We start from the raw sequence: 24,049 nt of genomic DNA, 5'->3' as shown, positions 1-24,049 counted from the left end.
AGCGCCAGACTGCGGTGAGCCCCAGTTCCGACTACACTGAAACCCAGTTCCGGGCGAGAATCTGGGAATCCAGATTCATTGGGGGAGAGACTAGACTGTTTGGCAGCAGGCGAAACTCCAGGGCGCTTTTTTCTCAGAGGTGTTTGCAGGGAGTACAGAGGGAAACTGAGACACGGGAACCTCATAGGGCGGGGCTGACAGGAAGCCAAGGCTGTAGGCTCCACCCTGAAACTCCGCCCCATCCAAGCTGAGCACAGAGTCTTTTACAATTTGGCAAGTCTAGTTGAATAAGGCTGTCTCCCGGCATAGACACAGCTGATCCTCACAGCCAATTGGACTGGAGGTCACATCCTCCCAGTGTACCAACAGCAATCAAGGCTTAACACCAAGACTTTGCACTCAGCCCACAAAGGGGGGTATCAAGAGCGACCACCTAGGGAGATTGGGGAAGCTGAGCTATAGGGAGGCAGCCAAAAGGTGAAGACACCGAAGCAGGTCATGAATAGAAGGGATGAAGGAAAGTAAACTAATGGACGACACAGTGTTCAGAACCACATTTATAAGGTTACTTAAGAATCTTCGGGAGGACCAAGATGGCGGCATGGGGCAGATGCCTGATTGTTGCCTACCACAACAATTTTGAAACTACAACTGGAAAACAGAGCAGACACCATCCAGAACAATGGCCGGAGGAATGGCTGAGAAGGAGTTGACCGATGGGAGTTGGGATCGGGAAGACGAGGCCCCGCTGGGTCCCAGATCCAGGTGCGCTCACCCGGCGACTGGTCGCCGCTGCAGACCCGAATGCCGCCGCAGCGACCTCGGACCAGCCCGCCGCCACGCACCGGGCGCACACGAGCTTCGCCGAGCCCGCCGCCCAGCGAGTTCTGCGGCAGCCACCCCGGAGCTTTGAGAAAATGGCCGAAGGAATTGCTGACAGGGAATTGACCGACAGGAATTGGGATCAAGAAGACGAAACCCCGCTGGGTCCCGGGTCCGGGTGAGGCCGTGCCCCTGGGTCCAGGAGAGGCCACGCGCCCCGGGGTCCGGGTGAGGCTGGGTCCCGGGTCTAGGTGAGGCCGTGCACCCCTGGGTCCGAGAGAGGCCACGTGCCCCGGGGTCCGGGTGAGGCCACGCGCCCCTGGGTCTGGGTGAAGCTGGATCCCGGGTCCGGGTGAGGCCATGCGCCCCTGGATCCGGGTGAGGCTGGGTCCCGGGTCCGGGTGAGGCTGCGCCCCTGGGTCCGGGTGAGGCCACACGCCCCTGGGTCCAGGTGTAGCTGGATCCCGGGTCCGGGTGAGGCCGTGCGCCCCTGGATCTGGGTGAGGCTGGGTCCCAGGTCTGGGTGAGGTCGCGCGCCCCCGGGTCTGGGCGAGGCCGTGCGCCCCTGGGTCCGAGAGAGGCCGTGCTCCCCAGGGTCCGGGTGAGGCCACGCGCCCCTGGGTCCGGGTGTAAGCTGGATCCCGGGTCTGGGTGAGGCCGTGCGCCCCTGGATCTGGGTGAGGTTGGGTCCTGGGTCCAGGTGAGGTCGCGCACCCCCGGGTCCGGGCGAGGCTGTGCGCTCCTGGGTCCGAGAGAGGCCGTGCGCCCCGGGGTTCGGGTGAGGTCGTGCACCCCTGGATCCGGAAGAGGCTGGGTCCCAGCTCCGGGTGAGGCCGCGTCCCTGAATCCAGGTGAGACTGGGTCCCGGGTCCGGGTGAGGCCACGCACCCCTGGGTCCGGGTGAGGCCATGCGCCCCTGGGTCCGGGTGTAGCTGGATCCTGGGTCTGGGTGAGGCCGTGCGCCCCTGGATCCAGGTGAGTCTGGGTCCCGGGTCCGGGTGAGGCCATGCACCCCTGGATCCGGGTGATACTGGGTCCTGGGTCCGGGTGAGGCCGCACCCCTGGGTCCGGGAGAGGCCACGCTCCCCTGGGTCCAGGTGAGGCCACGCGCCCCTGGGTCTGGGTGTAGCTGAATCCCGGGTCCAGTTGAGGCCATGCGCCCCTGGATCCGGGAGAGGCTGGGTCCTGGGTCCGGGAGAGGCCACGCGCCCCTGGGTCTGGGTGAGGCTGGGTCCCGGGTCCAGGTGAAGCTGCACGCCCCCGGGTCCGGGCGAGGCCACACGCCCCTGGGTCCAGGTGAAGCTAGATCCCGGGTCCAGGTGAGGCCGTGTGCCCCTGGATCTGGGTGAGGCTGGGTCCCGGGTCCGGGTGAAGCTAGATCCCGGGTCCGGGTGAGGCCCTGCGCCCCTGGATCCGGGTGAGGCTGGGTCCCGGGTCCAGGTGAGGCCGTGCCCCTGGGTCCAGGAGAGGCCACGCACCCCTGGGTCCGGGTGAGGCTGGATCCCGGGACCGGGTGAGGCCGCGCACACCTGGGTCCGGGTGAGGCGTGCACCCCTGGATCCGGGTGAGGCTGGGTCCCAGGTCCGGGTGAGGCCACGCGCCCCTGGGTCCAGGTGAAGCTGTGCCCCTGGGTACAGGCGAGACCAAACCAGAGGGAGTCGGACCTGCATTACCACCATTTGTCCACTATCCAGAGCTGAAAAGTCAGTGCCGACATGTGCACATAAGGAACTGGTGGACATTGATATTGGGTCTCAAAAGAACTGTTGGTCCAGAAAGAAACTCACTACAGACTGATTCATTTGCCTGTCAGCATAACTATTATTGCTTGTCTCACATTCGGTTCTTATAAGTATTTTTCTAGTAACACATGATCTCACTCATCTAGGGGAAATGATGAACAACATAGACTGATGAACAAGAACAGACCCAGAAACAAGGAGGCATCGATCGGACTGTCGGGCCTCAGAGGGAGGGTAGGGGAGGGTGGGGGTAGGGGGGAGAGATCAACCAAAGGACTTGTGTGCATGCATACAAGCCTAACCAATGGTTAAGGACAACAGGGGTGTGGGGGCATCTGTGGGGAGGGGTGGGGGATGGGAATGGGGGGATGAGGACAAATATGTGACACCTTAATCAATAAAGAAATTAAAAAAAAAAAGAATGGATATTGAGAAGTGGCAGTTCAAACACATGGGTTTGTCCCTTCTCCCTTCTTAAAATTTATTAAAATATCAGTAAAGAAATTTTTTAAAGTATACATTGCAAAGACAAAGAAAAACATGGATGAAGTAAAGAGCAGATTACAGATTTCAAATTGTTTTTAGATTTTTAAAAAGTAAACAGAAGAATGGCAAATAATTCAGAGTAAAATAAGTAACAACCCTAGTGCCCATAGAACTTCAGGAAAATTCTAAAATAGGAAGGACTAAATATAGAGGAAAGGGATGGGCAAGTGTGGGCTAAAAGTTGGAGGCTTCTTTGAAAGTTTGCATTGAGACCAGGTCTCCCCCGCACCCTGTGCAGCAGGTCACTACACCTTCCCCAATCAGCAAAGAACAAAAGTTTTACCCAGAGAAGATGAACTGGTGAGACTCCAGAGTCAAGGATCCAGACATAATGGAGGGTGGAGATGAGGTGCCAGACTGCAGAGAGGTATTAAAGGGAAGTCTCTCTCTCTCACACACACACACACACACACCACACACACACACACACACACACACACACACATATACACACACACCTCTTCTACCCTGCTCCCAGAACACTGAAAGCAGTCAGGGTTATCCCTCTAAAACAAGAGACTGCAGTTATTTTCTGCAGAATCTGAACAGCCTCAGAAAAAATACCTTCAGCTAACTAAGGAATCCCCAATTTAAAAAAAAAAAACAAATTTAGCCCTAGCTGGTTTGATTCAGTGGATAAAGCGTTGGCCTGTGGACTGAAGGATCCTGGGTACGATTCTGGTCAAGGGCACATGCCCGGGTTGCAGGCTCGATCCCCAGTAGGAGGTGTGCAGGAGGCAGTCGATCAATGATTCTCTCTCATCATTGATGTTTCTATCTCTCTCCTGTCTTCTCTGAAATCAATAAAAATATATATTTTTTAAAAAACAAATTTACTTACCACCTTTCACCCTAATGAAATGAACTATTTGACAAGCTCAGCCACAGAGAACAGAGCTTCCAATCAGCTTTTGAATGCACGCTTTGAAATGAATGGACAGTGCAGGATTACCAGAGAGTTAAGGAATGCCTCATGTGTGAAAGAGAGTAAAACTAGCAAATGTCTGGAAGGGAGAAGGAACTCAGGTTAAACAGACATGGATCCAGCAGAGGATCCAGGGAAAGAGAACGTCCAGGACAATAGCTGTGCAGCAGGTCCAGCGGCCAATCGGGCCAAATTAGAACAAGAGCATGTAAAGCCTCAAGAAGGGATGCCTCAAGAAAAAATGGGCTGAAGGACTACCTAATAAATCAAAAAAAGAAAGTATGAGCTTATTTCTTGACTTAGCGCTTAACAAAGTTACATATTCAAAATAATGTAAACTATGGCTATTTAATTTAACCAAAATTGCAATATATTCATGCTATAAAAGATGAGGGAAGGAAGGTAAAGTGAAATCCTCATAAAAGAAAGTGGTCACATAATGTCTAAATTTGATATTTTAAGAAATATCAGTAGGGGCACATTACTTAGAAAAATGAAGTTAAAACAAAACAAAACACCTAAAGATTTGAATGTACTTGCTTTTACATAACTGAGTGAGGATGGAGACATAAAGGTGGAGTCATAAATGTGCAATAATATAATTAAGAAATTCTAGAAAGAGCCTAGAGAAGAAAATTCTACCACACTAAAATTTTGTGAAGAAAATTTATGGGTGACTTTATCTTTCTAGTAAAAGTATAAGCTTTTTGTTTAAGATTATAATTTACCCCTCTACTATAAACATAGATATTCATTTAAAAGTACACTACTCAAGCCAATTTACTACTAGATAGAAGTGAACATTAAATTCTTTTTTATTTTAATTATTAAAGAATATACCTCATTCTTTTAAAATATGGCTTCTTACAAGAAATTTCTGTATTATTCTCCTAGATATCCTACTTACTTGGTGTAAGAGAAGGAGATAACACAGAGGTGGAGAGAACATCCTTGAGAGAAATTCTCTGCACACTCCTTTTTCCTTCTTACCACAACTCCTCTTAAAGAATGGAAAATCAAACACAAAACTAGAATTACTTACTTTGATTCAGCTCTATGGACCGACTCCAGTTGCCAGTCTCATGGGAGACAGAGCAGGACACAATAGACACATTGTCATCTGCCCAGAGGCATGTACTCTGGACAGTCACTGTGCCATTGCCCCAATCTTCGTGCTCAAAGACACAATCTCCCTCTGGGGTCCAGGAGATCCGGGCAGCCGGCCTCCCTGCAGCTGCCTTGCACACAGCAGTTCTATTCTCTCTTTGAAACAGAGTCACCTCAGGGGCCACTGCAGAGATGAAGAAGTAAATGCTTTAGTCCTAACACATTAGACATGGAATTTAGAGATACATTTATTTCAGTCCCAAATCTGGTTTTCTGAAACACCACAGTGTATAATGTTCCTTACCTAAAACTCTGAGGTGATAGTTATACTGGAAATTCCCATCAGGTGTGGACAGTGTACATTTGTAATACCCTTCATGAGTGATGGCCACTGGGTCAATCTCAAGTGCAGGAATCTGGTCAGGTCTGTCGGGCCAGGTCATTCTCTTGTCAGTGCAGTTTGTTTCTGTGGTCTTATCTTTATCTCTCCTGTGGGCTCTGATGCAGGGAGGCTTGTCTCCGAGGGTTATTTCCCATGTTGTTAAAAGCACATTTGTCAACAGGATAGGAGAGCAAGAGAGCACAGCCTTTGTATCCACCAGTACAGGCAGGGAAGTATCAACTGGACACACACACACACACACACACACACACACACACACACGAAGAATAAAAAAAGAAAAGCTTGGTAAGAACTTCATGTGTTATACTTTCCACAACATATTACATAAAGTTGTATTGGCTGGTGGTTTTATTCCAAAAATTCGAGACTTAAAGAATTAAACATTCACAAGATGTATATAGCATGTTAAACCTAATTCAAGATTAACTCATTTTTTCCTATATTATGTTATTAGGTAAACAGTGTATATTACATGTGTGAGAAAATTTTTAAGTATTTTGAGATTAATTCAGAAGTTTCAATATCTATTAAAAGAAAAACAAGAAAATGCAATTCTCAACTAAAAGACAAAGTCAATGAATCTTTTGGTCAGAGACTATTATATTTATTTTATACCTCATGCTCCTTGGGGTAGAAAATGGAATAATTAGTGAGGTGGCTGTATTCTTCCAGTTTTATGAGAGATAATAAATCAGTAATGTCAAATCTAAATGCCTATCCCCAAGGGTGACACTTCAGACAAAAATAAATATGAAAAGTAAGTGTTATAAAAAATAACTAAGATGGCATTCAAGTTGAGCAAGCTAGAAATTTTTTAAGTTTTTTTGTCAGCAAATTCAACAAACCTTTCCTCCTTCCTTCCTTCCTTCCTTCCTTCCTTCCTTCCTTCCTTCCTTCCTTCCTTTCTTCCTCCCTTCCTTCCTTCCTTCCTTCCTTCCTTCCTTCCTTCCTTCCTTCCTTTCTTCCTCCCTTCCTTCCTTCCTTCATTCCTTCCTTCCTTCCTTCCTTCCTTCCTTCCTTTCTTCCTCCCTTCCTTCCTTCCTTCCTTCCTTCCTTCCTTCCTTCCTTCCTTCCTTCCTCCCTCCCTCCCTCCCTTCCTTCCTTCCTTCTTCCCTTCCTTCTAATTGCACACACTCCCAAAGAGATCAACTATAATTTTTTTCACAGATTTTGTTGCCATATAATCACTCTAATTATGGGGATTAAATATAGAAATTGACTCCTTTTGTTCATTTTTTTAAGTAAAAAGTCCTACAACCTACAAGTATTTTCCAACATGGAAGCTCACGGTTTTTCCCATAAATTGACATAATGTGTCCATGACTGGTAGGCGTTTGCTGAGAGGTGACTAGGTGTACCTGTTACAGCTCACCGGTAACAGAAGTATCAGGAATTTCATCACTTTAACATGAGCTGTATGGTGGGGCAAAATTTTTATGAGTGAAGCTTGCTTCTGCTAAACTCTGCATTAATCTCTCTCCTCTGTTGGTGTCACCTGCCTCTTCTGTGAAGTACTCAAGCCTTTGAATTTCACAGCCAAATAAAGATCACTTAACTAGATTAGGAAAAGGGGGGATTTTAAAGCAGATCTGAGAGGCAGTTAAATATGGAATTTAAAAATATATTTATTTCAGTCCCAAATCTGGTTATCTGAAACACCACAATGTATAATGTTTCTTACCTAACACTTGGCTTGTTGGGAACCACTAGAGTTAGATGTGGATAAGCTACATGTGCACAAGGGAAAAATGCTGAAGATAAAAATAGAAAAGAGAATGGTGAGGACACAAGTTTGAAGGCTCTCAGGAGTTTGAACTTTAGTTTGTAAATACTATAGGCTTAATGTTTTTGCCTAATATTTATCCTCAAGATCTGACTCTATTTTTTCCAAGAAAGTACTAGGTAATCATATAAACATATGAATTTTAACAGGGCCAAGTATCCAAAGTATTAACTCCAATGGCAAGGAATCTAAGCATGATTAGTATTCTATGTTCTTTCACCTGCCTCCATTACATAACTCTCAATCAATCACCCTCTCCTTTATAATGATAGTTCTAACTCAGTGGATTTGGCACCTGTCTACCTCTATTATTCTCCATTCACTCCTGTAATCAACTAGGGTGATTTCACCTCCTACTTCATTGAGGAGAAAGAGGGTAGATTCCCATATTTATCCCAGAACCAGCTGTCATATCTCATCTTTTCTGAATCCTTTGTCTATAAATATCTCCCAGTCTCACCCAGCGACCATCCCCTAGTTTAAGTCTCCATCACCATTCATCCAGATACTGCAAAAGCCTCCTAATTCTATCTCTGTCTCAAAACTCTCCTGTTTTCAATTCATACCTTACATTGCAACCAGGTACATCATTCTATAACATGGATGTGATTCACTCGACTCTGAGACCATCCAGGCATCTCTCACTGCCTGAAGAAAATATTTAAATGGCTTTGTGTGACTTTGAAAGCCCTCTTTTTCAAAATGACTCACCTTCCCATCAATCACTCCCTACATTGCTCCCCCACTTCAGAAAGGAAACACCAAGCACAATTGCATTTCTGTGTCTTTCCTCACATGTTCCTGTGGTCTGGCATGCCCTACACAACGTTCTTTGTCTATTATAATACTCCTTACTCTGGTGTTTCTCTTCAGAATGTGCAAATCTTTTGACTTTTTTATTCTAATACTCCTCTTCCTTTAAGACCCAGCTCCTGTGATACATCCCCTGTGAAGACTTCTCTGAGCCTTGGTGCTCACAGCTCCCTCCTCTAGACTCCTAGCACACTTGGTATGACAGCTGTGCCCATGTCTGTGTAACCCCATAAAATTGAGCTCCTTGAGGGCTCTCTCATAGTCTTACTCATCTTGCTCATCTTTGTGTTCCCTGTAAAGCCTAGACAAATACCTGATAGAGAAAGCTCCACAATTTTCAAATGGAATTCAATTGCTTTGGGGATGGAGGGGCAGGGTCTTTCAGGGTCCCTCACCCCACAGCACTGAGATCACCATATTCTTCAGCTAGGAAAAGGCTGGCCCTCAGACCAGACCATCTGCTATGTTTCTAAGGAAGTTCAACACTCCATTTCTTCAGTACTGGCCTCTAGAGAAAAAAGAAGTATATTACCTTCTGCAGGATGTGTTCCCGGTAAATGGTTCTGCTTTCTGTCCACAAATGAAACTAGAAAAAATATTTAGGAAAAAAAAAAAAAGAAATCAATTTTAGGTACTTAAATCAAGTGGGAGACACTATTCTCCACAAAATCTTATATACAACATGACTGTAAACAATCAGTTAACCATAAGTAAGTTACATTGAAAGCCTTGTAAAACAAATTAGAGTTATTTCATTATTAAATGAGAAAATATGTTAATATTAGAAAGTTACATTTGTAAGCTCTTAATGAATTATTTCCCATTTATGGGACACCTTCTTTTGTAGTTGATTAGTATTTTATATGATGTAACCCTGCCTCTACCCCTTCCTTGGCCAGAATGGGTTGGCCCAGCATGGGCATTACACATGAGCTGGGATGATTACAATCCTTCCCCCAGTTGCCACCCCTGACTAAAGTTGTTTGGTCCAATGGTAGGTACCTCACCCAGCTGGACAAATCAGAGTACTTTCTTGACTTATGGAACCAGAACTGAGAGGAATAGTTCATTTTCCTTCCTTTCCCATTTTTCCTATTCTGGTGGTCAACTCGGCTAGGCCACAGTTCCAAGATATTGAGTTAAACATTATTCTAGATCAAGCATGTCAAACTCGAAGGCTAACACAGGCCAGATAAATAAGGCATGAGGCCTGTGGACCGAGAGTTTGATATGCTTGTTCTAGATGTTTCTGTGAAGACATTTTTAGATGAGATTGACATTTAAGTTAGTAGACATTGAGTAAAACAAATTAGTCTCCATAATGTTGGTGGGCCTCATCCAATCAGTTGAAGGAAGGCCTTAATAAAAAAAAGACTGACCTCCTGGGAAACGGAATTATGCCAGCAGACTTCCTTCAGATTTGAACTGCAACTCTTTCCTGGGTACCCATGCTGCTGGACCACCCTGTAGATTTTGGACTTGGCAAGCTTCTATAATTATGTGAGCCAATTCCTTAAAATAAATCTTTCTTTCTCTCTCTCTTTCCACTGCCCTCATACACATCAAACACACACACACACACACACACACACACACACACACACACACACACAATCCTATTGTTCTGTTTCTCTGAGAAACCCTGACTAATACATCTACCTTGGAAAGAAGAAAACAGAAGCCAAATTGGGGGAGGGGGGATGAGGAAGGGAAGGAGAGAAAGAGAGAGAGAGAGAGAGAGAGAGAGAGAGAGAGAGAGAGAGAGAGAGAGAGTCTTCACCTAGCTCAATCTTCTAATTCCATAGTTCCAAGATCCCCAAGCATTTCTTCCCTTGGTTTTACAGTTTCTGACAATTAAAATAGTCCTAATTTACTTCAAGTTTGATTTCTGAAAAACTTCAGTTTTGTAGTATTTACTTAATGCAACTGAATTGTATATTTAAAAATTGTTAAAATGGTAAATTTTATGTTATGTACATTTACCACAATAATAAAATGCAATTAATTGCAAAAAAAAAGAGATTTTTAAAATATATCTTGTAATTTAAGGGCCTAAAAAAGTTCTTTCTGTGACTAACCACTCAATAAGCATTTATCTGTCCTCTGCTTATAAAAATACTAGAGTCCTGGTGCATGACATTCATGCACTGGGAGGGTGGGGGCTCCTCAGCCTGGCCTGCACCCCCTTGCAGTCCAGGGCTCTTGCAGTCCGGGACCCCTCGCTCCTTATGGACCACCTGTAGCAGAGGCGGGAGAGGCTCCCGCCACTGCTGCTTCGCTCACCAGCCATGAGTCCAGCTTCTGGCTGAGCAGTGCTCCCTCTGTGGGAGTGCACAGGGGGCAGCTCCTGCATTGAACGTCTGCCCCCTGGTGGTAAGTGCACATCATAGCAACCGGTTGTTCTGCTGTTTGGTTGATTTGCATATTAGGGTTTTATTATATAAGATACCCTTGCTCCCCATTCTAATTTTGTACCCAGATCTACCATATTTAAAAATAAACAAAGAAATTCAGTAAAGATCTTAGAAATGAGAAGCAAACAGGCATCTGAAATAATTTGGCTTCTGTAGGCAGCTGTAATTGGGATGAAGGCAGGCTATTATTGAGATTCTATTATATTTAGTTTATATTAGGCTCAAGAATCTACTCCAGAAACAGATAAGAAGTCAGAGCTGACCTCAGAGAACTTATCCAAATCAAGCTATGACTTAGATATTCTAAATTCTAGAGCTCTAAAATTCATAGTATGAAATATAGCTTAGCCTTCCAGACCTCTCCCATCCTACCACACCCAGCTTCCTAGGGTTCTGGAGTCTGTCATTTTCTTCCATTGTCAAATTCACCACCAACCAAGACTGTGTGTTTATAATGGAAGAAAATTTAGGATGTAGGTACTTTTGATTATGGTATTGTTGGAGTTGCCATTTGGAAGCATCAAGAGGAAAATTTAAAGTTTTATTGGGAATAAGGGGTGTAAGTAAGGTGGGGTAAAATCCGTATCTGCAGACATTTCCATAAAGGGCAAGAAGGAAACATTTGAGGCTTTGTGGTTCATATGGTCTCTGCTGAAAGTATTCATCTCTGCTGTTGCCTCAAGAAAGCAGCCACATATAATACTTAAACAAATGGATGTGGCCTTCTTCCAATAAAGTTGTATTTATATGTTTTATTGGTAATAAATGCTTATTTTTTAATTTAAAATATTTAATATTGACATAATTACAAGTGTGTCCCTTTTCCCCACCCTTTGTGACTGGTTGGATTTTGCCCATAGGCCATAGTTTGCTGACTCTTGATTTGAAGTATGGTGCTTTGTTTCTTCTAATTTCTTACATATGCCACAATTTAAAGCAATAAACATCTATTGAGTATTCTACTTTCTTCTGCTTACTTTGTCTTTTAAAAATAAACTAAACTCTACTAACAACTGCAAGTTCTCCCTCAAATTAAATAAATTTCTTATTCTGTCTTTACCATAACCAGCAAATTTCCTTTCCTTCCTTCCTTCCTTCCTTCCTTCCTTCCTTCCTTCCTTCCTTCCCTTCCTTCCTTCCTTTCTTCCACCCTCCTTTCCTGCCTTCATTCCCTTACCCTAAGTAAAGTGTGCCAAGTACCGAGAGCACCCAATAGGATTCTCACAAAAAGAAAACTACCATGTGCCCTGCTCCATTCCCAGCTAAGGTAGCTGCCTGGTCACCAAGAGACGACAGCCAGGATAGACAAAGGTTACTGTAGTAGATGAGGGCTTTCTCTTGAGGCATTTGGACTCGGAAGCCCTGAGACCTGCTCTCTGTTTTAAAGGCATAGGCTCTTGTCAATGGAAAGTTTAAAAACTCAGCCTTGATTGCTATCTTTAAAAGGATAATTAAAGCTTTTCTTCTAACCTTTGGATTTTACTTCATATGCCCCACAGAAATTATTATTTTCGTGACAAAGCAAATATTTTCCATGCTCTAAACTGTTAAGTTGTTGGCACTTAAGTAGATTCTCATTTTGGCAAACTTGTCTGGGAATATTAGCAATTTGGCCACGTTAGTTCTTAGCAGATGTAACTAAATAAGTGTCCAGAAACTAACAGGAGTGTTAGAAGAGCCTGGTCTTGCATTAAGTGGTGTCTTCAAAATTGTCTTGAAGTCTTCAAGTCTTCAAGCATTTTGTGTCTCAATGATCTCCCAAGGGGCTGGAATGTGAACAACATCTTCTGTTTAATAAAGTTTTTCCAGTGAATGGAAACCCATGGAGAAATTTGCCTCTCAAATCAGATACCAAATCCTCCTACAATCAAGCAAGATCCACCTCCTTCCAAAGAATACCCTGAGAAGGAAAATTAATAAATTATCCTTGCAACTTCTCATACCAGAGATAAAACTCACAAATTAAAATGTACTCTTAAGTAGGCAAAAATGGTTATTTTTAGAAGAGAAAAAATAATCATGCTTATTTTCACAAATGTTCCTCTGATTATTTTTATAATAGTGGATATGCTTTTTAAGCTTCATTAGATGTTAATATATGAGTCTTTAGTTTTGTGGTCTCATTTGCCAGCTAGTTGCTATAGATACCAATTTCATATCAAGTATCATGACTTCATTGAAAATAGAAAGTATCCTTCTTATTTGAAGCTTTGTATACAGTACCAAAGTAGAATAACAAACATTTAAAGTTTCTGATCAGTGCTCCTGTGTTCTTTCTTTCATTTCTTCATATGAAACTAAATTTTCTTTTAAATTTAGGAAGATTACCCTATATAATAAAAGGCTAATACGCAAATTGACCAAAGGGCAGAATAACCAGTTGCTATGATGCACAATGACCACCAGGGAGCAGACACTCAACACAGGAACTTCCCCCTGCTGGTCAGTGCCAGAAGCCAGGATCATGACTGGCAAGTGTAGTGGCAGTGGCAGGAGCCTCTCCCGCCTCCACAGCAGCGCTAAGGATGTCCGACTGATGGCTTAGGCCCGCTCCCCATGGACTGAAAGAGGGCACAGGCCAGGCTGAAGGACTCCCCCCAAGTGCACAAATATCATGCACCGGGCCTCTAGTAGTTTTATATTATTAACATCAGAAGTCTAATTAACTCTTTTACCCTGTACCTGTATATAGACTGAAACAGTGTAAATTGTGTTTTTTAAAACATATTTATAGGGGGTGGGAGAGTGGGGAGAGATTAATCGGGGAATTTATATGCATACTAGAGGCTCGATGCATGAAATTCGTGCAAGAGTAGACCTTCTTTCTTCCGGCTGCTGGCACTGGCTTCCCTCTGGCACCCGGGCCCCAGGCTTCCCTCTGGCACCCAGGACCCGGGCTTCCTTCCAGCTACCAGCAGGCACCAGGGACCCAAGCTTCCCTCTAGCCTCTGGCAGGCACCTGGGACCCAGGCTTCCTCTGGAAGGTCAGCTGGAAGGACATCCAGAAGAATGTCTGGTCTAATTAGCATATTATGATTTTATTATTATAGATATGCATAGCCCATGGACATAGATAATGTGGTGAAGGCTTGGGAGGGGCAGGTGCAGGGTGGAGGGCATCAATGGGGAAAAAAAACAAAGAGATATCCATAATACTTTCAACAATAAAGATAAATTTTAAAAATAACAATAATAAAACATATTTATAGTAGAAAGGTAACTTAATTACTCATTATATTCATTTCTTTGGCTGCCTTAATATATATAGCTGCAAATTTTATCACTTAAAACAACAAAAATGTATTCTCTCATATTTCTGGAAGCCAGAAGTCTGACATCAAGGAATCCTTCCTTGCTTCTTTCAGGTTTTGATCACTGCTAAAAACCTTTGGTTCTTGGCTTGTAGATGGATTATTTCAGCTTCTACCTCCATATTAATAACCTTCTTCCCTGTGTCTTCTCTTCAAAGGACACTGGCCATTGGATTTAGGGCCCACTCTAATTCAAGAACCTTAACCTAATTACTTCATCAAAAATTATTTTTCTGAATGCAGTGACATTCACAAGTTTCAGGTAGATATATCTTTGGGGGGGGGCCACAATTTAACCCACTACACTCATGCATTATCCCCACCCCTGAAATTTATAGTTATATAATTTTTATTTACTTTATTCTGTAGTTGATTATAAATATAGTTTATTCTGTAATTTTTCTAGATAGTGAATAATTGAGTATAATTTATGAAGATATTTATTGAATCCAAGAATGTATTTTGAAATCATTGGAATTATTTTTCCATGAAATGCTTAATGCAACATATCACAAAAGTAACCTTTCAAAATACATACAAAGAAAAGGTTAACTATAATGGCAAACAAAAGTTTTGGAGACTGTAGGGCTGGGTAGGGGGTACAGAAAATAAATTAATAACATCTACTAAGACCTATTTTTTAAAGTTTCTTATGTTTTAAAAATTAAATGACAAATATTTTGGAAATTGTTTTGTTTAGTGATCACATCTACACTGATAAAAGAGAAACATGCAAATTGACCATCCCTCTGCTACGCCCACCAGCCAATCAGGAGCAAGTATGCAAATTAACTCAACAAATATGGCAGTTAATTTGCATACATGGGGGGAAGCGAAGACTGAAGACAGCATAGAAGGAAGCCAGGTGCTGCAGAAGGGAGCGAGGCAGCAGAGAAGGGAGGGACTAAGGCAGCTCCCTTCTCTGCTTTGTTCCAGCCACAGGAAGCCCTATTCTTGCAGGAACAGGCCCAAGGAAGCCCTATTCTTACAGGAATCTTCCTGCAGCGGGCCTCTAGTTCTTGAAATAGTAAATAAGCACAGAAATAAATTTCAGAATGAAAAATTTACCAACTATCTTAAACATATGCAGTATTTTTTTTTTTAAATCCTTACCTGAGGATATGTTTTTATTGACTTTTTTAGAGAGAGAGGGATGGAGGGAGAGAGAAATAGATCAGTGCAAGGGAAAAACATCAATTGCCTCCTGTACACATCCCAACTAGGGATCGAACCACAACCTAGATATGTGCCCTGACTGGAATCAAACCCAAAACCTTTGGTATACAGAATGATGCTCCAACCAACTGAACCATCCGGCCAGGGCAAAAAAGCAGTCTTTTTTTTTAGACAATACAGTCTATAAATGCGTATACAGCAATTTAAATTCCTAAAATGTAAAATCTATACAAGTATCAAATACTCTCCTATTAAAATTATCATTTAAAAATGAGCATTGCCCAAACTGCAATTGTTCTTACCTATTTGCTGTGTTGAGTTGCTTGATGCATTTATGCGCTCTAAAATGGGGCGAAGAGAGAAATATATATATTAGCATTTCTGACTCCTAGTTAAAACCACATTTTCCCCCCACATTCTTGAAGCCATCTTTGGATTGCAGTTGCCAATGAAAGCACAAATTATGACAGGCAAACAAAAGTCTCAAAAATTTACTCCAGTATGAACTTTTTGACCAGATCTTCCTGCCTCTTTGTTATACTCCTATTTTAGGCCCAGAATGCCTCTCACTACATCCTGTCTTAATATTCAAGTCAGAGTATGTCTTCTCCCAGGTTTATATGCATTTAGTCTATCTCTGTGGAAGAAAGGGCTTTACTATCTATTACAGACTCATTAGGAACCAGTGACCAGGCAGGAAGAGTTTAGAAGGGCTATATTGACTATATGCTGGTATGTGAACAACTTTCTATCAACTTCAATTTTTGTAAAGCAAACTCTAAGTGGGGATTGCTATTAACATATTTTGAGCAACAACTACTGGCAAAGTACTTGCTAGACATAAAAACACCCTAGTAAACAATACCTCTTCTCCCCAAGAGCTTAAAGTCCAGGCATGGAAACTGCTATGTAAAAAATTATAATGTAGCCCTAACTGGTTTGGCTCAGCAGATAGAGCGTCGGCCTGTGGACTGAAAGGTCCCGGGTTCAATTTCACTCAAGGGCATGTACCTTGGTAGCATGCACATCCCAATGGGCGGTGTGCAGGAGGCAGCTGATCGACGTTTCTCTCCCATCGATGTTTCTAACTCCCTATCCCTCTCCCTTTCTCTCTGTAAAAATTCAATAAAGTATATTTAAAAAAAAAAAAAATTAAGCCCTGACTGGTTTGGCTCAGTGGATAGAGCGTCAGCCTGTCAACTCAAGGGTCCCAGGTTCGATTCTGGTCAAGGGCATGTACCTTGGTTGCAAGCACATCCCCAGTAGGGGGTGTGCAGGAGGCAGCTGATCGATGTTTCTCTCTTATCAATGTTTCTAACTCTCTATCCCTCTCCCTTCCTCTCTGTAAAAAATCAATAAAATATATTTTTAAAAAAGAAAAAATTATAATGTAAAGTTTTCAGTTTAATGATAGAAGTATGCATAATGTTTAGAAGTTAAAAAGAAGAGAAGTTTCATCTAAGAGAGCAAGGGTGAAAGATTAGGTAAGACCCCCTATAATAGATAATATTGGAGCTGGATCTTAAATGGGTAGTTTTTCAGGAAGAGAGAAGGGAAAAGAAAATTGCACACAGAAAGAATAGCATTTACAAGGATACATAAAGTCACATGAGACTTACAAGAACTACAAACAGTTCATATTGCCATAAAGTGAGGAAACTTGGATGTGGGATTCAAGTTCAGAATGTATATGGCAGGCTCTAACTCTGAAAACTCCTAGAAAATGTTCACAATGAAGTGACACACTTCTGGGGCATCTACAGTGAGTGTTTCTGACCAGAAATGGAAAATATTTTAGGGTAAAATTTAATGTACAGTGTTTTTATGGATACATTTTGAATACAGTGGCCCTCTTGGTTGCTGTTTCTTTTGTTTGTTTGTTTATAGATTTACTAGAGGCCTGGTGCACAAAATTCGTGCATGGAGGGGGTGTGTCCCTTAGCCCAGCCTTCACCCATTCTAATCAGGAACCCCTCAAGAGATGTCCAACTGCATGTTTAGGCCCTATCCTGGTGGGATTGGGCCTAAACGGGCAGTCAGACATCCCTCTCACAATCCAGGACTGCTGGCTTCCAACCGTTCACCTGCCTGCCTGCCTGATTGCCCCTAACCACTTCTGCCTGCCAGCCTGATCATCCCCTAACCACTCCCCTGCCAGCCTGATTGATGCCTAACTGCTCTCCAGCCAGCCTGATTGCCCCTAATTGTCCTCCCCTGTAGGCCTGGTTGCCCCTAACTGCCTTCCCCTGCCATCCTGGTCATCCCCAACTGCCCTCCCCTGCTGACCTGGTCCCCCCCAACTGTCCTCACCTGCAGGCCTGGCCCCCCCAACTGCCCTCCCCTGCAGGCCTGGTCCCCCCCAACTGCCCTCCTCTGCCAGCCATCTTGTGGCAGCCATCTTTTGTCCACATGGCAGCAGCCATCTTTGACCACATGGGGAGGCCATCTTGTGTGTTGGAGTGGCAGTCAATTTGCATATTACTCTTTTATTAGATAGGACTTTATTTTTTAATTTATCTTTATTGTTGAAAGTATTACAGCTGTCCCCTTTTTATTCCCCCATTGAACTCCTCCATTCCCCCTCCACCCCCAAATCCCCACTACCCCTGCAGGCCTTCACCACACTATTGTCTGTACCCATTGGGTGTATGAATAAATGCATATAAATTCTTTTATTAATCTCACCCCCCCTTCCCTCTGTCCCACCCCCCACCTCTGAGAGTCATCAGACTGTTCCATGCTTCTATGTCTCTGTATCTATTTCTCAGTTTCTTTGGTTCATTAGTTTCCACATATGAGTAAGATCATGTGATACTTGTCTTTCTCTGACTGGCTTATTTTGTTTAGCATAATACTCTCCAGGTCCCTGGTTGCCATTTTCTTTAATAAAACATTCTTTTAAAATAATAATTTTTGAGCACTTACACTAGAAACAGATTTTTTTATAATTTCATATGTTTTTTATTTGAGTCTCTCCATCCTACATCTATTATTATCTTCATTTTACAGATAAAGAAATGTAGACTCAGTGATGAAACAATTTGGCCAAGGCCAAATTGCCCAGTTATTCTTACACAAGTAGGTCTCACTGCAGTGAGTAGAGACCAAGGTATGGATCCTAAGAAATACACTAGAATAAACACACTATCCAAATCAACAGAAATTGAAAGAGCTGGTGAACATGCATTCACACAGATAAACACAAAACAAAATACAAACCCAAGAACGCTTAACTCTGGAAAAAAAAACTTTTCCCATCCAAGTCAAAATCATCATCAGAAGTAAGGATGTTTTGTGATCTTACTACTAATGAAACCTCTTACTCACTCCGAGCACCAGAAGTTTCCTTTCCCAAGTCATCACTGTCATATGCCTGAGCAAGCATATACCACCCACGCAACAGACATGGTCTAGGATGACTGTGCAACCCATACTCCCTAGGCTTCCTCCAGTAAGAGGGGAAAAGGCTCTCGAAAACAGCACATGCTTTTCTTGTGATGTTAAACAGTTTTTATCTATTGTAAAATCCTGTGCTGTGCTGTGCTGTGCTTTACTGACTAAAATAGTTAGAGATAAGCATTTCTGCCATTTTACCATTCCCAATAACCATACCTGATTCAGTAACTGTGTTTAACTAAAATAGAACATAGATTATGCCATACTTTAAAAGTTAATAAGCCTACTTAGATTTATTTATTATTTCTAATGCGTAGAGATGGGAAATAATTTTTTTTAATTTCCTGCCCTTTCATTCATGTATGGGGGAGAGAAAACAAAGCAGTCAAGAGTATGAATTCTAAGGTAAAATAACCATTAAATTGGGACAAAACTGTAGCATAAAGTATTTGACTGTGCTTTAATAAGGTGACCATATAGCTGTGAAAGACAATAATGTAGAACATTATTTTTAATGTGTTTCTCTCCTGGACTCGAGGCCTCTGAGCTAGTATTGAACTAATTAGAACTCATTCTTATTGCTTATTACGGTCTTCACGTCCTTATTTGTCATCTTTATTGTTATTTAACTTTTAATGAACTTATTACTTTAAAACACAACACAGACTACATTAAAATACATTTCAACACATTGAAATCTGTGGAAATATCTTGATATTTTACATCAGGAAAACCACACAATAGAATTATTTCACTCTTCATTTGGTGTTATAAGCTTTCAAACTTCAAAAGTGTGTAAGTTATAATAAAAAATACAGAGCTGGACCATTATGGATTAAGTAATAGCAGAAAAATATGAGGAATATGAGTTTTACTTCTTGTTCTGCTGCTTCTTTACGAAATCATTTTAGGTAGCCAAACGAATTTACATGGTCCAGTTCTGCCCTTTACAAAACTCAGACTATCATTCTCACTTAACAATTAAGGAATAACTCGTGAAAGGTATTCAAAACATTATAAATGGAGGTTTTAAACCCAGTAAAAATGAAGCAGTACATTTCTCTTAAAGATTCAAGGTTTTACTTAAAAATGAATAGAACTTTGTGGCTGAGATCTTAATCACACAAAGACCCAGAAATTCAAACTACATTGCCAAAACAACTTTTATTTAGTTACACTGAGCACATGACTTTTTCTAATCACCGGTGTGGTAAAAGCCAATATAGTGCAGAGAACTTTAAATTTCTGGCTCCAGAAAGCTAAAAATATCAGCCTTAGCATTTTATTACTGAATATTTGTACTGTATTTTCTAAAACTGCATATTGTAGATGTAGGGTAACATAAAAGTATTATTTCCCAGTTAAAGTTGTGGAAATAAATTGTCTACTTTTTTCAGAGGTTCTGAAAATAAGATGAATTGTAATCTAGATAGGCTAACTATATGTCTGACTCTAATGTAGTGGTTTTCACATAGTGATGTGGAAATTAGTAGAAATCTATGATAGCCAGAATATCCATAAACTTTGTAACTTTGGGGAAAGTGGGTCTAATTTATCATTTTATTTCTCCTATATAAGTAAAAAGCAGTATCCTGTAGGAATGAATAACTAAAAGCATCACCAATTTTTCTCCAATTCTGTTATTTTCTAAATAGCATATAGGAATTTCAATTGGAATAAAACACAGGATATTTTTCTCTACAAAAGCTACTTGAAGATTACTGCATTAATTTAATGACAAATATTGGAAGTAAAGAAAATGTTTTGCTTTCTGCCTTAGATGGTGATCAGTCTCCCAACTAGTACTTTTCATTCATATGGCACTTGAGTAAAAGATCTATCACATGTTTTAGAGAATTTTAAATCATGTTTGTTCTTCCCCCAGGGAAAAACACTGTTTTGCAAACATCTAAAATTCTAGGATAAAAGTTATTTATATTAATATTGAACTACAACTACAAACTTAAACATGGATAAATCTCAAACATAATACTGAGTAAATAAAAGCAGTTATAAAGTAATATACACACTATGATTTCATTTATGTACAATACAAAAAAGTCAAAACAAATGTTATTATTGCATACATGGTAAAATGTAAAGAAAAACAGGAATTAATTATCTCCCAAAGAGAATGATTGTCTCATAAGATAATGGCTACCTTTAGACCAAAGGTTGAGGGTATAATTGGAGAAGAACTGTCAATAGTTTATTTTTTAATTTACACAGATATTCACTGTGTAATCATTCTTTGAAATGTATGAATATCATACACTCTGTAATATGTTATTTATGTTAATATAAAAAACTTAAAATGATAAATGCCAAGAAACACAAAAAGTACAATTAACACCTATTTTTTAAACAGTGTCAACAATTGATCCTGGTATCACAGCATATATTTCATGTTGGAACACTTTAATTTATGAAAGTGATTTACATTTTGAAAGACATTCGTTTAGTAGAAGACAACACCTAGTTAGGTGTTCAGTAAACAAACAACACCAAAATTTTTAGAGTAAGAAAATCGACCTTTTGGCTCCTCCATTTATTACCTCTATAATCTTGCAGAGATTACTCTCTGAACCTCAGTTGCTTCATCTACACATGTTGAAATTTAGTATCTGATCAAAGTGGTCATTCAAATTTGTAAGGGAAAGGAAGGATGATTATATCATTGATAGGAGATATTAGGGGGAACTAGCTAACCATTTGGAAAAATAAGAGAAAATAAAACCAAATTTCTGTCTAATTTTTCACATAAAAATATAACAAATAAATCAAAGATTTTAATATAAATAAATAAGTAAACAATTACTGGAAGAAATATAGGTGGTTTTTTTTATGTTAAACACTGGGTAAGGTGATAGAATTCCGGTTTGTCTGGGACTGAGGGGTTTCTTAAGACGTAGGAGCAGGAAAGCCCCAGGAAAAATGGGACAGTTGTCATCTTAAGTGAAGAAACCTTTGCAACCCTGGCACAAACATAGAAACTATAAAGAAAAATATTGAGAAATTTAACTGTACAAAGAATCTCAAACTTTTGTAGGCAAAAACATGCATAAAATAATGTTGACAAGCAAAACTTTGTGGAATATTCACAACAGTTATGATAAACAAAAGGCTGCTTTACTTAAAAGAAATATACAGAAAACATATAAATGAATTTTTTTAAAAAGAGATGGACAACCTAATTGAAAATATTGGCCAAAGATATGGAAGGTTGACAAAAGATTTTATATATATGTTGAAGTGTGACTTAGCTAGTATCTATAATTATACTCTTCAGATACAACATAGAGAAATAAAACACCCATCAAGTTTATGAAAAGGAGAAATGTTTAAGAAAAGTAATAAGTTCTAAAACACAAGCATTCAATAATGATCAATGAATAGATAAAATTTTGAAAACAAAAAGAATTAAGATAAGTAACAAATTCGATCTTTTCCAAAGCAGTATAATCACAGAGTCTGTATCAGTTGGTTAGAACACGGTGCTAATAAAAACCATATTGCTGGGCCTAATTTTTTTTTCCTGAGGATAATCACAAAGTCTGTATCAGTTTGTTAGGACACAGAGCTAATAAAAGCCATATTGTTAGGCTAGATTTTTTGGTGTTTTTTGTTTTCTGTTGGCGTTTTCTTTTGTTGTTTTTTGAAGGGTTTCCTTGGGGAATTACTATCACATAGCCCAAAACTAATTGTTGGAGATAGATTTTTTTGTACAAATATATACTAGTGGTAACAAGGATCAAGGTGTTTAATGAATATATGGTGAATATATATGCATATCAAATATGCAAAGATTTATGCACAAGATATTAATTCCAGCATAGTTTTTCATTCCAAAAAATGTAAACAACCAAAAAGTCAATCTGTAGGGGCTAATTAAATATTATGAAATAATATCTATGCAAGTGCTTTGAAAACCACAAAATGGTAATTAAGGTACCATTTATTGAATGTTTGTAAAATTAAAACACAGTGCTAAGTGTTTTATATACATCATTTAACCCAATCCTCATAGCAACTCTAGACATTAAATCAAGGCTTTGGGGTAAAATCTCCCAATTTAAAAAAATTAGAAATGAGTTCACATTTTTAAAAATATTACATGAGCCAACTAAAAGTGTCAGCAAGCCAGATCTAGCTCAGGGGCTGCCAAATTGCACTCTCTGATGTGGAAATTAGAGGGGAAAACAAAGCCAGTCTTGAAAACACTTAAAATTAGGAATCTTTTGGAGGAAATGAAGTTAGCAAAAGTGATGAAAAACATAGAAAGTAAATGCAATTCCTTACACCAGGGAAAGAGGAAATTTTAGGATAGGAATTATTATGTAAGAAAAGTCTTAAAATAAGGACTAGGGGCTTTATGATTTGCTAACAAGAAGGTGGTCAGAGACCTTTCAGAGCTGTAAAAGAGTGGTGTTAGTACAGAGAGAGGAGCAGGTACTATAAGGACCCAAGCAGAAGCAATTTTCAACAAATGTAGACTTACTCTTTCAGGAATTTTGGCCTAGAAAGTATTGGAGAATGAGACAATGTTGTTGTTTTTGCCTTTCATGTCAAACCGGAAAGAGATGGGACAAAGCTGGAACTATGAAGACTGAGAGGGTTATCTGAGAATAGAGAACACAGGAGATTGAAAGAGGGTGAGCTGCATTACAAGAATGAAGGAGGCTAAATGGTAAAGCAGGATCCTAGAGGTGCTGGGAGCAAAATGGATGTTAGCTTTTGAAAAGACTGATACTCGGTCTCTGAGAGAGGAGCAGAAAGGGAAACAGTGGTTAGAGACACAACAGACATTTTGAAGAAGTTTAGGTTGACAGACATTTTCTGAGTATACCTACTCAGCATCAGGTAGCTGTGCAGAGCTTTGGGAATGGTAGGCAAGGTCTCTGCCCTAAGAAATCTTATCCTCTGGGGGAGTTAGAGATGCCTACACTGGACGATGGATAAATCAGAAGGTGAGCAGCCATGTGCTGAGTATAAGGAACAACAGTGACGGTGTGGGTGATAAAGAAAGACCTAGGACAGTGTTCTTAATCCTGGCTCCCATTAGAATCATCTGCAAAGATGCCCAGACTCTATACTCTGAAAAGTCCAATTAAATAGACTTGAGCAGGCACCACAGTATAATATTTTAGGCTCTACAGGCAACTCTGTCTGTCAACCTGCTTTAAATTACTGGTTTAAAACAACCTTTGGCGAGGGAGTTAATAAAGAATAAGATAGAATTATTTTTCTGGAGAATAAAAATAGCTAGATTTCATTATTTTGAATCTATCAAGTTTTACTACTTGGATATCTTTTCAAAAATTTGTCAGTACTACAAAATGCATCATATAATTAGATATTCTTATATTACGTAATAGGTAAAGCTTTGGGAAAACATAGTATTTCATGGTAAATTAACAAAATGGCAAGGACAAAAAGAAATCACTAAGCAATTTAAAGCTACATATGTACACACCCAGTTTGGAAAAATACTTTTACCGAATTACTGAATGTTTTCAAATGATACTCTGAACACACTCAGGTTTCTCCTATGTTGATGGGGGGCGGGGAGGAGGGAGGAATTAGATGCTGCTTTCTCCTTCTAGCTATCCTT

General features: G+C 40.7%; 1 protein-coding gene across 2 annotated transcripts in view; it reads right to left on the bottom strand.

Moving 5' to 3' along the window:
* The window catches only part of CD200R1 (CD200 receptor 1), a 39,337-nt gene that overhangs the window by 6,652 nt on the left and 8,636 nt on the right, over positions 1-24,049 (bottom strand). The window contains exons 2-5 of one of the 2 annotated variants that reach the window (XM_079763378.1): positions 15,345-15,383; positions 8,674-8,727; positions 5,447-5,764; positions 5,078-5,326 (exon numbers count right to left, since the gene is read on the bottom strand). In XM_079763378.1, coding sequence (XP_079619504.1) covers positions 5,078-5,326; positions 5,447-5,764; positions 8,674-8,727; positions 15,345-15,383 — 660 coding nt within the window. The remainder of the gene's footprint in view (positions 1-5,077; positions 5,327-5,446; positions 5,765-8,673; positions 8,728-15,344; positions 15,384-24,049) is intronic. The other variant, XM_079763379.1, reaches the window with a different exon arrangement.

The sequence above is a fragment of the Cnephaeus nilssonii genome (assembly GCF_951640355.1).
Source record: "Cnephaeus nilssonii genome assembly, chromosome: 3".
In the NCBI taxonomy this organism is placed as follows: Eukaryota; Metazoa; Chordata; class Mammalia; order Chiroptera; family Vespertilionidae; genus Cnephaeus; species Cnephaeus nilssonii.
This window is presented reverse-complemented; position numbering and strand designations above follow the sequence as displayed.